The following is a 17,167-nucleotide window of genomic DNA, read 5'->3' on the forward strand; positions in this document are numbered from 1 at the left end:
GTGGCTAATGTTTTTCCGGGCTGGATGAAATTTTTAAAAATATTAAATCAGTAAATTAATATATATTTGAGTTGTTATAACAAATCTGTAAATTACATTAATTTTATAAAATATATATAATAAAAATAAATAAATAAACAATTTAAATTTTAAATGAGTTCATTAATAAAAAAAACACATTAGATTACTTATTATAATTTACAATACAATAAAATAGGTGTGAATAAATAGTAGTTCTCCCAAGTCTCTTAGCTTTTCTTTTAATGAAAATTAATAACCGTATAATATCTTTCTTGTGGATGCACTATCGTTAAAACATTTTTTTTTATCTATAATTATGTGAAAAAAATTTAAAATAAAATTTTTTAAAAGATAATATTTAAAAAAACATTGTTATTTTTAATAAATACCATCGTTTTATTTTTATAAATAAATAATATGATGTGGTTTTGTTTTTTTACCCAGGTTAATCGTTAATATATGAGTCAATCAGTACGTTTCTCAGCAATTCATTAGCAATCAAAATATTTTTTTATTTTTAATATTAATATATCAAAAAATATTAATTTAATATTTTTTTAAAATAAACAGATTTTTACATGTACTCAAACATAATTCTAAGTACAAAAACAAATTATGTTTTGATTGCGAGCATAACAATCTTGGCTGTGCCGTCGTTGTTTGGACTTTGAGAATGATAAAACAAAAGAGTTGGAATAATTGGAAATCTGAACAATTTGGCTACCCTTCACTGTATTAGCCATTCCTTTCCTTGCCTGCTCTCCTTTCTTTTTCTTTTTCTTTTCCTTATCTTATTCTATCAAATATTATCTTATTCTATGATAGTTATTCCACCAGTTAGACGTGTTATTATTATTTTTTAAAAAATATTTTTAATATTAACATGTTAAAACAATTTAAAAATATAAAAAAAATTAATGAAATTTAAAATTATTTTTTTAAAATATTTTTAAAATACAAAAACAAACAAACAATAAATTAGACTTTCGTACACTTGTCAAAACCCAGGAACGCAATCAGGCATTAGCTTCAATCAACCAGAGGGAGCTTCACTGCAGTACAAAACTTCAACATAGCTTGATTTGCTATCCAATCTGCACACCAGTTGATAGCAATTTCTTTTGAACACAATCATGCTTTTTATTTATTATAAATATAAAATAAAGTTGAAGTGAAGTTGGGTCCAATCTTAAATGGTCCAAACATTATTGTTAGAATACTACAGTCCAGTCTTAAAGGTTTTCAACACAATCATGTTTTTTTCCTTGTAGCATGAACCATGTCTCAAGCTTCGGTGATCCAAGAATCAGGCTATTGGGGATTGATGAAGTCAGCTGTTACTAGAAATAAAATAAAAGAAAAGAAAATCCTATGTAAGGTAATTAATTACTCAATTAATCCCTAATTAAATTAGTTTTCTGATTGTTCTTCACAAAATTTCTAAGAATAAAAATATTTTATTAGACGTCTTAGCTGAATTCTAAACCAGCCTATAGTAAAATAAACAAAAACAAATAAAAAGGGGGGGGGGGGGGGAAAAGGCAGCCTCTTAATAAACAAAAACAAATTTCTAAGAATAAAAATATTTTCTTGACTTCCACCCAAGTCTCTTAGCTTTTTCTCTTAATGAAAACTAATAACCTCATAATATCTTCCTTGTAAACTAAACTTTGAAGTACGTGTCTTAACTATTCGCAAGCTATCTATAATTTGATGTCATGAGTGTTTTTCTTGAAGTTATTCTATTTAATGTCATGAGTGTTCTATTAAGGGGGGAAAAAACTCTATTTAATGTCATGAGATTTAGTAATCAAAATATTTTTTTATTTTTAATATTAATATATTAAAAATATTAATTTAATATTTTTTTAAAATTAACAGATTTTTAAATGCACTCAAACATAATTCCGAGTACAAAAACAAATTATGTTTTGATCGCGGGCATAACAATCATGGCAGTAAGTACATGCTTTAGGGGTTCTTTTTATTAAATCAATATTCTAGTAAAAAGATTAAATCAATACAGATTGATAAATAAATGATCAAGATATAATCAAACAATTAATCCATTTAATAGAATAACTTGTATTAAAATATTTTTTATTTAAAAATATATTAAAATATTTTTATATTTTTAATATTATCACATTCAAATTATTTAAAAATAAAGACCACGTATTCAATCTTCAAAAACTTTAATATGTATTAAGTCAGATTTGTGTAATTACATTTGCCAAGTTTGCTTAATTAAGATGGAATATTTATGGCTACTTTAATCTCTAGTGTTTTCTCTCCCGGTACATGGTAAAAGTCTGGGCAGTTTTTTCTTTTTTAATTTTAATAACAATTCTGGTCTTTCTATCCCAAAAACGAACAAAAAAGAAGAAGAGAAATCACAGATCAGAGAAGAATATATGGCTTAGAAAAGTAATAAAGTTGCAGTATATAAATCTAGTTCATAGTGGTTAAATGCAGAAAGAAAATAAATATGTTTGATAGTGTTGTTATTTTTTAAAATATTTTTATTTAAAAATATATTAAAATAATTTGGAGGTAATTTTGGTTTTTCTTATAGCCATACAAAAAATATATATTGTTAATTTTTAAAAGTATAGTTTATATTTTTTTAAAATTATTTTTTAATAAAAAAATACTACACCTCTAAGCTAAATATATCTATTATATTATAAGGTACAGAAAGTTAACGTGTGGATCCGTCCAATGTTGAAACTTCAAAAACGCTGCCAAGAAAATGTGAACACATGAAATTTTCATAAAAAGAATAGTATATTTATTAAGTTATTTTAATGATAAATCAATATAGGATTTTCATCTTGGAGAAACTCAATAGGATGAAAATATAATATTAATCAAACTTCAAATTATAATTATTTATCTATCGAGTTAAAAAAAAAGGTACAAAGGGATGAAGGATTATTTCAATATTAATTAATAAGAATATCCTTGTTGATTTAAAGGACTATTTTCATATAAAAAATAATTATGTTTTGCACCTGATTTTTAACAAAAATGATTGAAAAAATGATATATTATTGAATATGAGCAAATTTAAGCTTACAAAAATTGTTAGTATTTTTACAGATTTAAGGTTACAAAGAACGAAGGACCTCCTTCGCAATAGGGTGCTCCCACTCCACTACTGACTCCCACCATTCTTGTGGTTCCATAATCATTCTTCTAAGAGGAGGGGGAGGAGATGGCTGACCATTTTCAAGCAACGGAAGGCAAATTGGCATCCTCTTCAGCTTCTCACAATACCTTATCTTAATATCTTCAAGAGAATTGCAAATCAGTTTTGCACTGCAAATGCTTTTCAATTCTGGTAAACGATACAATTCCCAAGTTCTTAACTTTGGGAGAATGACTTCCGTGATGGAATTGGAGGTGCTGCTTTCTTCATCTGTTGTTCCTATTATCTCCTCCATTTTCTCACATTCACTAACACTAATCACTTCCAGGTTTACGAGGTTTGGCAGCAACACAAGTGGGAACAACTTCTTCATATTGCTACATCCAATACAATTAAACTCTCTAAGACCACAAAACATACCATTATATGATGGCAATCGTGGTGGTGCAGAGCAGAACCAAGAAGATGAAACCAAGCTCTCCATGCTATTGCAATCCCAAATGGTGATGAACTCCAGTTCAGTTGCATTCTCTAATGACAAAACATCACATAAACTTCTTGCATCGATGCATTCGCAAACCAGTCCTTGAATGCCATTTAAGAACTTGACCTGAAAATCTCCATCTCGGTTGATACTCAAATTACCCAAATTACCCAACCCAACTGTTTTACATGGAAAATAATCAAACCAATAATTTAAATCCACCATTCCTACTAAAATTGTATATGTGCTTAATGATTGAATCCCATGCCAAGATCTGAGAAACTCCACGAAGTCAGAGAAACCTTCGAAATGACATTCCAAAGTTTCCAAATTTCTCAAGGATCCTACTTCCTTTCCTTTAACTGTTATCGGAGCATATCTGTCACCGGATAACATTTCCTCTAGTACAAAGACTTGCAGGTGAGAGAGTTTTGGTAATATCCCACTAGGAAACTCCTTTTCACCACATCCATTCATTCTAAGATACCTCAGGTTGGTTAGGCATTCCATTCCTTGAGGCATCTTTTCAAGTGCAGTGCAAGAGAGATCCAACCTTCTCAGTTCCCCGAGCTTCTTTAATGATGGAACATGACGTAACCTCCCACAATCTATGAGCAATAATGCAGTGAGACTCACCAAATCAGAGACAGAGTCTGGCAAATTTTCAATACCTGTGCAAGACAGATCGAGGACCTTGAGCCCATGCAATTGCTTGAAAAATGAATCCGCAATCAATCGCAGCTCGTTATTCCCACGTAAAATTAGAGATGACAAATTTGGACACATTGGTGAATGGCTGGAAGGAATTTCTTCGATCTGGTTTCGCATTAGTGAGACTCTTGTGAGATTCTCTGTCCACTCCTCTGCATCTGGTATCTCTTTTAATTGCGCACCTGCTTTAACCATGACTTTAGAGTTTTCTATTTGGATGGCCATGTCCCTAATCAAGTCATGCATCTTGACACATTTACTATCATTATACCCTATTTTTACACTTTCCATTAGGCAGACATTTTCAAGTCTATTAAGCATCGTGTGGCCCTCATCAAATGCATCTATCCTGCTCCTCTTTCCTTCAATTATTCCCTCATCGATCAAATAATCTATCAACATCCCCCTTTCAATAGCATCATCCTCAGGAAATAATGCACAGTACAAGAGACTTTTTCGCAGTGCTGGAACACCTAACCGATCATAACTAAACCACAGTAACTTGAATACTTTCTCATCTATGTCCCTAAATTTTGATTCTCTCAATTTGTTCAATGTATTTCTCCACTCATGTGGGTCATCCACTCCCCTCAAGCTTCCTGCCACTGTAATAATTCCCAGTGGCAAACCAGCACATTCCCCAGCAATATCTTTCGCAATTCCTTCTACTTCTGGTGAAAGTGCTCCATCACGTCCAAGTTTCTCCATGAACAAAATCCAAGCTTCTTCCTCATAAAGTAGCTTCACTTTGATTTTGTGGCGGCAAGCCATCCGATGACAAACCGTTTCTGATCTAGTTGTCATAATCAGCTTGCATCCTTTCAACAGCACAGGAATTCCCACTTCATCAAGTTCAAAATTGTTCCACAAATCATCTAAAATGAGAATCCATTTTTGTTTCGTACTTAGTTCTTCTGACAATTTAACAGCTCTATCCAGATCATCATCTTCACTTGAAAGGTCTAGATGAAGACTTTTAGCAATGAGATTCTGCAATCTAGTAATGCTAAAATCTTGAGACACAGTCACCCACCAAACATGATCACAAATATCTGGTCTTTGTAGAAGCTCATTATAGATATGTTTGAATATTGTCGTTTTACCAACCCCTCCCATCCCATAAATGCCAATGGTTGGGACTTTATCATCCATTAACAAAGACCATATCTCCTTCGTATTCTCTTCAAATGCTTGACCCACTGGCTTTGTAGAGCTAGTAGGTAATGGAACTCCTCTAGTCTTGTTGTATTTTAGACTTTCAGAAGATCTAGCTCCAGCACCAACCTGCACTGATCTTCGACTATTCTCCACATCCTCCTCCACTGGTTCTGTCCTCTGTCTAACCCGATTAATTCTCTCTTCCCCGGCACCTTGTTCCAGCACCCCCTGAACTCCCGCTTGTATCCTTCCAGCACCCCCTGCCAAATTGCCAAGTACTGCATTGCTTTGTTCCAACGCTCGATCTGCTGGTTCTGTCCTCAGTCTGCTCTCGAGTGCCCCTTTGGAAACTCTATCTTCTTGTGCTCTCATTCCCGTCATGCTTACCTCGTCGTTTCCTGCTATTGCTTGTGAAGAAATCCTCTCTTCCCCTGCTCCCGGTTCTACAACCTGAACTTCTCTTTGTACCCTTCCAATACCTCCTACCATTGTTGAAATTCCACAATCATTAACATTGATTGAACTTTCTGTGATTTTATGTCTTTTGTTGCCACCACACATAGCTTTCCAGGCTGCTTCTTGAACTTCTTTAGGCACCCCACGACAAATGGCAACACCGTGCCCTTTCTCTCCTGATAAATGCCATTTGATCCTTGAAATGGAAGTTTTAATGTCGTATGTATGTGGACAAAACTTACACTTCATCCTACCCTTATCACTTTCTTCAACAGAATTCCGAAACGGATCATTTGATCCAACCATTTCGACCTATAGAAAAAATCAGTCAAAATATGGAATAAAAATTGACGGATCAAGTTACAGCACAGAAGTTTCCGGATTGAGAAACTATTTTGCTATCAAAATTGATAGTTAGTTTATAGCACAATCATAGGGGAAAAAAGACTACGATAATTCAGTTAGACTTCTTACTTGTTGAGTATTTAAACCGCTATTTTGACTTTGCAAGTAAGTGTCAGGGCCAGGATTAGAGGCATTTGGCATAGCAGTTTGATTTTGCAATCCTCGGACTTGGAGTTTATCCATCTGTGACCTATATATAAATGAAATGATCATATTATAAAAACTTTCGATAATTGGTAGTCTCTCTTAAGCACTAAAAAATCAATGGTGTATCTAGTTATCGAAAAGGTATTAATACTATGCAGAAAAACTAATTGTTTTTTTTTTTAACAGAAAATACTAAAAATGAAAAATTGGATACCGGGGAGCAGGAAAAGAAGGTCCAGGTTGATTGAAGCCACCATGTTGAGAAGTGGTTGCGTTCGGTGTCATAAAGCCATGTCCCGGCCGAGGTTGATGAATAAAGGAGTTCTGATGCCTGAATAATATTCAAATAGTTAAACATAGAACTGTTATTCTCACAAAAAAGATAGATAGAGAGCTCAAAAAGAAAGATCCTCGTGAATTTTGGTCAAGTTCATTGTTTTCATGATTAAAAACGTGTATATTCGAGGTTGATACCATTGATTCATTGGAGGTTGAGGTCCAGGTAACATCGCAGGCACTTGATTGTTCATTGGTAAATGATAATCAGTCCATTGTTGGTCCCGAAATTAGCAACATTTGTTAATGATTTCTTTATACATATGCATAATTGTTAGCTATTAATCCACTAAGCATTTGATATCATTTTAGCTTACCTCAAAGGCAATGACGGTCCAGGTAACATGGGATTGGCACATTGAGGATCAAATAAATTGGGATTAGGCTGATACCTATGTTCAAACATAATGAATTCACTGATAAGTACAACAACAAGAGGAAGAAGAAGAAGAATTTAAATAATGATTGAAAAACTTCTTTTTTTTCCAGAAAATACTAAACATGAAAGATTGGATACCAGGGAGCAAGAGAAGAAGGTCCAGGTTGATTGAATTCACCATGTTGTGATGTGGTTGCATTCGGTGTCATATAGCCATGTCCCGTCTGAGGTTGATGAATAAAGGAATAATGATGCCTAATTCAATGGACATTGTAGCAAATTGGAGTAAGCATGAGTACTCACCATGGTTTCAGGAAATGAAGTTGGAATTTGAGTTGTTTGTTGAATACTATCGTTGATCACATTCTTATGTCCACCTTGATCATTGCATGATATGGAGCCTTGGTTGACTGGAACCTCCGGTGGCGGCCTGCTTCCATGGAATAATAGGACAAACTGAAGTGACTAAACTGCAAGCAATCATCTTCTGATAAAATATGCTTAAGAATGACGTACGGGAGAAGTGGTGATTGAAGATCGAGAAGATTATCATCCATAGAAGACGGTTGGAACCCTTCCATCTGACCAAAAGTACAAGATCTTAGAATTCTGAATAATTTAAATATTATAAATGTTTAACTTTAATCTAATTATAGATAAAATATATATAGATTAAACTAAAAATATTATTTTATTTTTAATAAATAAAACTATATAAATATTAATTAACAATTAGTAAATACGGAGGTGGAAAAAAAAACAGAAAGCACGTAGCAAAGAAAAAAAAAGGTGTATATATATATATATATATATATATATGGGTGGATTGCTGGGTACACACGTTACGTAAGTCAAAATAAAAGAAAAACAAATAAATGGTGAAAAACATATTTTAATGGCAGTCCGATTAATTGGAAAAGAAAAGGGTGAATCTAAGAAAAGAAAAGCCTATTTTTTTATTTTTAATATTAATATATCAAAAAATATTAATTTAATATTTTTTTTTTCAAAATAAACAGATTTTCAAATGCACTCAAGCATAATTCTGAGTACAAAAACAAATTATATTTTAATTGCGGGCAGAACAATCTTGGCAGTACCGTTGCCGTTTTCTAGTTTACCAGAGAGAGGGCAGAAAGCCTTAAGAAAATAATCTCACATTGTCTGGAGTGTCGATTCCACATTGAAGCAAATTAAAAGAATAAAAGCAAATATTAAATGATTTAATAAAAGTGACTAATGAAAAAAGTGCTTAAATTGTACAAACAGCAGATGGATAGTCGGAATCCCTTGAACACATTTGATATTTTAAATATTCTTATTTTGTTTAATGAAAGGTGATTACCGATCAAGTTAATTCATTGAATCATTGTAAGAAAAAAAAGTTGAAAAATATTGAATAAAAACCAAAGGCAGTCCCATTAATTGGAAAAGAAAAGGAGTTGAAAACACTACTTTACCTACCCAATTATGAAGCTGAGAAGAAGATGCCTAGAAAATGTAAACACATGAATATGAGAAACAATATTATATTTTGCTTTTTAAAATATTTTTTATTTAAAATAAAAATAATAATTTTAATGGAAAATAATTCAAAGTTTTTGAAAAGCATGTGCTCTAACAATAACAGATTAAATATGTGATTAATAGCATGTGATTAAAGGTTTATGCCATTACATGCAGTCAAAGACTCCATCCTTACTTTTAATAAACAAAACCTCCACTCAATAATATGTCCTCGTTTTTTTGGCCAGTGTCTTTCCGTGGGTGGATTAATTTTTTAAAAATATAAAAATAAAATGTTAAGAGTAAAGAAAGTTTGTTGGTAGTATTATTAAACCCAATCAGGTAGTTAATATTAAAATTTATTTATTTAATTTAAATTTTTAATTAAATTATATAAAAATTAACTCAGTTTAAAGAGACTAATATCCAAATACAACTAGAAAAACATAGCTTAGCTTTTAAAAAAACTTCTAGACAACAACTTTTTTAAAAAACAATTATTGAAATAATGATAAATTTGATTGATCCCGGTCATGAGGGACCTGGATCATTTAGTAATTTTTTATAAGTTTTTTTATTTAATTATATGATAAAAATAAATACTTATAAAATTGAATATCATCCCTAAAATAAATATTTATTTAAGATTTTGATAAGTCTATAGAAAGCAAATAAAAATAAATCATTTAGTTTATTTCCAAACCAATCTAATATTGAAGGATGAAATTAAAATAAAAATTAAATACCAGAATAAAAAAAACACATAATCAATCAATGGGTAAATCTATCAAACTTGTGAATCAGGTAATTTTAGCTATTACATCAAATCCATGAACTAGATTATGGACTTAACTAGAATTATAATTTTTTAAAAAATTATTTTTATTTAATAATATAATAATAAAAATAAATAATTATAAAATTAAACAACCCAATATATATATATATATATATGCTAATTCGGCCCAAATATGAAATAGACAAAAAAAGATTTTAAAAATAATTAAAAGAAAGGAAAAAAACAAAAAAGTCAAAACACTGTTATTAATTACTATTGTAATCGATAATGAAATGAGTATAGGTGAATAGTGATTCTCTTACGTCTTTTAGGTTATCTTTTAATTAATAGGTTATCTTTTAATTAATAAACAAAAAAATATGTTACCAAATCTGAAAATTAATATAATTTGAATTATTTTAATAAAACTTTAAATCAGGTTAATTTTATAAAAAAAATAAAAAAAATTAATAATTTAAAGATGAATAATAACCAGCCTATAATAAAATAAACAAAAAAAAAAAGGCAAAACACCTTAAATTACGTACTATTGTACTTTACAATGAAATAGGTGTGGATATATAGTGATTCTCCCAAGTCTCTTAGCTTTTCTTTTAATGAAAATCAATAACCGTATAATATACTTTCTTGTGGATGCTCTATCGTTGCTAAATTAAAACATCTTCTTTTTATCTACATCTATGCGAAACTTTTTTAAAATAAAAATAATTAAAAAGATAATGTTAAAAAATAACAATGTTATTTTAGTTCTTTTTTTTTTTTTAATAAATACCATCATAATTCTTTTTTACTCAGGTTATTCAGTTAATATGTGAGTCAACCAATAAACTAAACTTTGGAATACGTTTCTTAACTATTCGTAAGCTTCCTATTTATTCTTAGTAATCAAAAATATTTTTTTATTTTTAATATTAATGTATTAAAAAATATTAATTTAAAATAACCAGATTTTTTAATAAACATAACTCTTGAGTACAAAAACAAATTACGTTTAGATTGCGGGCATAAGCATAACAATCTCGACAGTACCGTTGTTGTTTGGACTTTGAGAATGATCAAACAAAAGAGTTAGAATAAATTTAAAATAAAAAAATAATTTTTTAAAAAAATACTTTTAAAATACAGAAAACAAACTAATAATAAAATAGACTTTCATACACTTATCAAAATCACATGAACGCAACAATCAGGCATTAGCTTCAAGCAACCAGAGGGAGCTTCACTGCAGTAGAAAACTTCAACATAGCTTGATTTGCTATCCAATCTGCACACCAGTTGGATAGCAATTTCTTTTCATAACAATATTTACTTATTTTTAATCAATTAAATTGAACAAAATCTTGTTAAGTCAAACATCAACTCTACATTGAATTGTTTTTTCTTCTTAGACCACAAGAGCTCCATAACAAGCTTATTGAAATAAATTATCAAATGAAATTAAAAACAAATATGCTTTATAAAAAAAAAAAAAACAGAGAGACATCTACCTTGTTTTCTCTATTGGTACGTGGTAAGAATCTGAGCATATTTATTTATTTATTTTTATTTTTATTTTAATAATAGTCCTGTTATTTCTACCGTCAAGAAATCAAGAACGATTCAAAAGATTCTGAAGTCCATATTTAGATAATTTCGGTTGATTGAAGCCACCATGTTGTGAAGTGGTTGCGTTCGGTGTCATAGAGCCAGGTCCCGGCTGAGGTTGATGAATAAAGGAATTATGATGCCTTGATGGAGTTTTGAGGCCAATTTTATATAAAACTTAATGATAAAAGAATATCATAAAAAATGTCTAAATCTCCCAATTGTTGTCTGTTTGTTTAACAGTGAACAATTTGAAGATGCTCGAGATCGATACATTAAACATGAAACTTTTTGTATAATACAAACAAACAATTGCTAATTCAATGGGCATTGTAGCAAATTGGAGTACTCACCACTGTTTCAGGAAATGAAGTTGGAAACGGAGTTGTTTGTTGAATACTATCGTTGATCACATTGTTCTGTCCACCTTGATCATTGCATGATATGGAGCTTTGGTTGACTGGAACCTCCAGTGGCAGCCTGCTTCCATGGACAGTGACGACATTATATTGTTTTTTGGGAGTAATAGGATAAACTGAAGAATAACTAAACTGCAAGCAATCATCTTCTCATAAAATATGCTTAAGAATGACGTACGAGAGAAGCTCAAGCTCAAGCTCAGACAGTAGTGATTGAAAATCGAGCTCATTCGATATCATGTTGACATCCTCCTCTATAGAAGATGGTGGGAACTCTTCCATCTGACCAGACAAGAGAAAAAGAACAGAAAGCACAGATCAGAAAAGAACATATATATGACTTACTTGTTGGTTAAAGAAATTCGGGTGAAAAATATGAAATATAAATGTTGTTGTTAATGATTTAATCCTTTGTCTTTTAAGATAAATCATCATACTCAAATTCTTTTTATGATAGATAGAAAGATGCAGGATAACTGTTGAAGGTAGAAGAGCTGATTGTTTTGACGGGGTGAACAAAAACCTCTTTCAACTCCTCTTTATTCATAATTTTGGGAGCAAAAAAAATGCAAGATTCATTGTTTCCTGTTAAACAAACCTCTTTCAACTCCTATTTATTCTTTTTTAATTATTCTTATCTTGTTTATTGAAAGGTAATTACCGATCAAGTTAATTCATTGAATCATTGTAAGAAACAAAAGTTGAAAACTATTGAATAAAAATGAATGGCAGTCCCATTAATTGGAAAAGAAAAGGGTGAATCTAAAATAAGGAGTTAAAAACAGCAAAGAATCTTGGAAAGACGAAAAAAATGAATTCAACGTTTAGGGTTAATTTAATCAGTATGAACACCACAGGGCATGGATTATAAAATCTGAGAAAAAGATCTATCTATTTAAAGATTCAGACAAGATGAATGACAAATAATTTACCTGGATTCAAGATGTTCTTCAAGTGCTAGCTGGATTGTGTGGATAGGAGCATGGTAATTAATTATTTACTGAAAAGTTCTTCAATGACCTAATTCCCTGGCCCAACAAAATTATCATTATCCAATTAACTATTTGGTTAATTCTGTGTTGCTTAATCCCAGTTTTGCTATTGCGTTTTAAATGGGTATTGGTTAAATTTTATTTTTTATTCAAATTTTATTTTTTTTATATTTGTGTACCGAATAAAAATACATTTTTAAAAATAAAAAATATTATTTTATAGTTACATTCTTGAAAGCAAAAGAACAAGGATTTTATGATTGTTTGAGGTGATTAACCGATTACCCCATCTCGTGAAGTTCTATGTGTACGTATTTAACATTACAATATTCTTTGCTGTGAAAATATTACATGTACAATAAATAATATAAGTGCTTATAAATCTTCTTCTTTTTCAAAAAAAAAAAATGTTAACAGATGAAATGAAAAGCAAAGATCTGCATGCGGCTGGTGAAGGAGACTGATGCTGGCAAAGCAGGACCGACAATAGAACTTCATGAAGAACAGCAAAAAATGCATGGGATTTTGACCGTCTGATGCCCAGCAGGTCTCCTGTTGCGAGGAAAGAGTGTTACTTCAAAGAGTGTTTGGAAACTAGGTTGTTTTTATGTTTCTAAAAAATTTAATTTTTTATTAAAATTTAATTTTTTTATATATTTTAATGTGTTGATTTTAAAAATAATTTTTTTTTAATTTTTTTTAACAGAAAAAAACATTATAAAAAAAAAACTATAATCAATCAGCCCTTCATCTCAAAGATGAAAGGTATTGTCATGCCAGCGCTTAGGGAAAGCAAGGTAATGTGCAAAAGAATCGGAGCTATTAGCTGTAATGTTAAAACTTTGGAAAGCTACTTGAAGCAACACCAAGCCCACCAACATCACCCCCAACAGATTGGAAAAACGCTCATTATCATTTTGAAAAAAATCAAATTTAAATTATTTTTTTATGTTTTTTTAAATTTTTTTAATGTGATAATATTAAAAATAAATTTTAAACATAAAAAAATATTGTTTTAATATATTTCTAAACAAAAAAACATTTTGCAATATAATTTTTACCACTCTTAAACAATCCTATAATGCATAGGAACATGTGTCTTCATGTATAGTGGATTAACCACCCAATCCTTTTATTTTTTTTATATTGTTTATAAAACCTAAAACGCTTAAAAATAAAAATTTAAAAATTATAAAGAAAATTAAAAAAAAATAGGATAAATTTGAATTTGTTTCCTCCGAATAAGACTAAGATGACACTAGAAAAATTGATAAAGGTGATTTTTTTTTTAAATGTCTTCTCTCTCTCACTTTTTCTTTGTAATTTTTATTATATATTTTTTAAAAATAATTTATTACTAGTTGATGATATTACTAGTTAATAGATCTATTATTCTATTAGGTTACTTTAATGATAAATCAATTTTTTTTTTTTGGATTTTCATCTTGGGGAAACTCAATAGGATGAAAAATAATATTAATCAAACTTCAAGTTATAATCATTTATCTACCGAGTTAATAAAAAAATAATATAACAATTCAATAGTCTTAAAAAAATAATGAAACAAATAAAAAAAATATTATTTATGTAATTGCAAGCACACTATATAAAAAAGAAATATTTCATATTAATAAATGCTCTTTCTTTCTATGAGTTTATGTTATTCTTCGATTTTCTTACAAGAATAATATATATTATTGAATATGAGAAAATTTAAGATTACAAAAATGATTGGTATTCTTACAGATGGATGGAATTGATGAATAGAAAAAAAAAGAAGTAAACGAACCATTACGTTTAACGGAGTAATTAACCATTCTACATATTCATTATTTCGGGAGAAAAAGGTCCCTCTATTAAGGGCAGAGGAGTCCACTCCAACCGAAACCTTACAAAGGGACGAAGGACATCCTTTGCATTAGGATGCTCCCACTCCACTACTGTCTCCCACCATTCTTCTGGACTTGAATAGATATTTTTAAGAGAAGGGGGAGGAGATGGCTGGCCATTTTCAAGCAACGGAAGACAAATTGGCATCCTCTTCAGCTTCTCACAATCCAGTACACAAATATTACAAAGAGAATTGCAAATCAGCTTTGCACTGCAAATGCTTTTCAGTTCTGGTAATTTATCCAAACTCAGAGTTTTTAACTTTGGGAGAATTACTTCCGTGATGGAATTCGAGGTGCTGCTTTCTTCATGGCAAAGAATCATTGCCAAGCCAATAATCTGCATCCACCATTCCTACTAAAATTCTGTATGTGCTTAATGATTGAATCCCATCCCAAGATCTGAGATACTCCACGAAGTCAGATAGACCTTCGAAATGGCAATCCAAACTTTCCAAATTTCGCAAGGATACTACTTCCTTTCCTTTAACTGTTATCGGAGAATAACATCCCTGAACAACCTCTTCTAGTACAAAGACTTGCAGGTGAGAGAGTTTTGGTAATATCCCACTAGGAAACTCCTTTTCACCACATCCATTCATTCTAAGATACCTCAGGTTGGTTAGGCATTCCATTCCTTGCGGCATCTTTTCAACTGCAGTACGATAGAGATCCAACCTCTTCAATGCCCTGAGCTTCTTTAATGATGGAACACGTCTTAATTTATCACAATAGCTGAGCAATAATGCTGTGAGACTCACCAAATCAGAGACAGAGTCTGGCAAATTTTCAATACCTGTGCGCGACAGATCGAGGACCTTGAGCCCACGCAATTGCTTGAAAAATGAATGCGCAATAAATCCCAACAGACGATTTTCACATAGCAACAGAGTTGACAGAAAGGGACACATTGGTGAATGGCTGGAAGGAATTTCTTCGATCTGGTTTCGCATTAGTGAGACTCTTGTGAGATTCTCTGTCCACTCCTCTGCATCTGGTATCTCTTTTAATTGCGCACCTGCTTTAACCATGACTTTAGAGTTTTCTATTTGGATGGCCATGTCCCTAATCAAGTCATGCATCCTGACACCTTTACTTTCCTTATACTTTAGTTTAACACTTTCCAATAGACAGACATTTTCAAGTCTATTAAGCATTGTATGTCCCTCATCAAATGCATCTCCCCTTCTTCTCTTTCCTTTAATTATTCCCTCGTCGATCAAATAACCTATCAACTCCTCCCTTTCAATCATATCATCTTCAGGAAATAATGCACAGTACAAGAGACATTGTTGTAGTGCTAAATCACCTAACCGATCATAACTAAACTTCAATAACTTGAATACCTTCTCATCCATGTCTCTAAGTTCTGATTCTCTCAATTTGTTCAATATATTCCTCCACTCATGTTGGTCATCCACTCCCCTCAAGCTTCCTGCCACCGTAATAATTCCCAATGACAAACCAGCACATTCCCTTGCAATAGCTTCCGCAATTGCTTTCATATTTGGTGCTATATCATGTCCAAGCTTCTCCATGAACAAAGTCCAAGCTTCTCTCTCGGAAAGTGGCTTCACTTTGATTTTGAAGTGACAAGCCATCCGATCACAAACTATTTTTAATCGAGTTGTCATAATCAGCTTGCATTCTTTCAACTTCTCAGGAATTCCCACTTCATGAAGCTCAAAATTGTTCCACAAATCATCTAAAATGAGAATTATTTTTGTTTCGTCCTTAATTCTTCTGACAATTTGATAGCTCTATGCAGATCATCATATTCGTTTACAAGGTCTAGATTAAGACATTTAGCTATAAGATTCTGCAATCTAGTAATGCTAAAATCTTGAGACACAGTCACCCACCAAACATGATCACAAATATCCGGTCTTTGTAGAAGACCATTATAGATATGTTTGAATATTGTTGTTTTACCAACCCCTCCCATCCCATAAATACCAATGGTTGAGACTTTATCATCCATTAACAAAGACCATATCTCCTTCGTATTCTCTTCAAATGCTGGACCCACTGGCTTTGTAGAGCTAGTAGGTAATGGAACTCCTCTAGTCTTGTGGTATGTTAGACTTTCAGAAGATCTAGCTCCAGCACCAACCTGCACTAAATGTATAGTGGATTAACCAACCAATCCTTTTAGTTTTTTTATACTGTTTATAAAACCTAAAAAGCTTAAAAATAAAAATTTAAAAATCATAAAGAAAATTAAAAAAAAAAAGGATGAATTTGAATTTTTTTCCTCCGAATAAGACTTAGATGACACTAGAAAAATTGATAAAGGTGATTATTTTTTTTTAAATGTCCTCTCTCTCTCTCACTTTTTCTTTGTAATTTTTATTATATATTTTTTCAAAATAATTTATTACTAGTTAATGATATTACTAGTTAATAGATCTATTATTTTATTAGGTTACTTTAATGATAACTCAATATTATTTTTTTTGGATTTTCATCTTGGGGAAACTCAATAGGATGAAAAATAATATTAATCAAACTTCAAGTTATAATCATTTCTCTACCGAGTTAAAAAAAAATAATATAACAATTCAATAGTCTTAAAAAAATAATGAAACAAATAAAAAAAATATTATTTATGTAATTGTAAGCACACTATATAAAAAAGAAATATTTCATATTAATAAATGCTTTTTTTTCTATGAGTTCATGTTAGTCTTCGATTTTCTTACAAGAATAATATATATTATTGAATATGAG

At 30.8% G+C, this 17,167-nt stretch overlaps 1 protein-coding gene across 1 annotated transcript in view; it reads right to left on the minus strand.

Annotated features, from left to right (window-relative positions):
- Positions 1 to 3,116: 3,116 nt before the first annotated feature.
- The window catches only part of LOC105109798 (probable disease resistance protein At4g27220), a 53,865-nt gene continuing 39,814 nt past the window's right edge, over positions 3,117 to 17,167 (minus strand). Inside the window, exons 6-15 of the mRNA XM_011004615.1 lie at positions 11,491 to 11,617; positions 7,765 to 7,829; positions 7,552 to 7,678; positions 7,387 to 7,472; positions 7,186 to 7,261; positions 7,008 to 7,093; positions 6,748 to 6,864; positions 6,456 to 6,576; positions 6,018 to 6,293; positions 3,117 to 5,936 (exon numbers count right to left, since the gene is read on the minus strand). Of these exons, the coding sequence (XP_011002917.1) occupies positions 3,132 to 5,936; positions 6,018 to 6,293; positions 6,456 to 6,576; positions 6,748 to 6,864; positions 7,008 to 7,093; positions 7,186 to 7,261; positions 7,387 to 7,472; positions 7,552 to 7,678; positions 7,765 to 7,829; positions 11,491 to 11,617 (3,886 nt within the window). The 3' untranslated portion in view covers positions 3,117 to 3,131. The remainder of the gene's footprint in view (positions 5,937 to 6,017; positions 6,294 to 6,455; positions 6,577 to 6,747; positions 6,865 to 7,007; positions 7,094 to 7,185; positions 7,262 to 7,386; positions 7,473 to 7,551; positions 7,679 to 7,764; positions 7,830 to 11,490; positions 11,618 to 17,167) is intronic.

This window comes from Populus euphratica, unplaced genomic scaffold (genome assembly GCF_000495115.2).
Source record: "Populus euphratica unplaced genomic scaffold, PopEup_1.0 scaffold231.1, whole genome shotgun sequence".
NCBI classification, from domain to species: Eukaryota; Viridiplantae; Streptophyta; class Magnoliopsida; order Malpighiales; family Salicaceae; genus Populus; species Populus euphratica.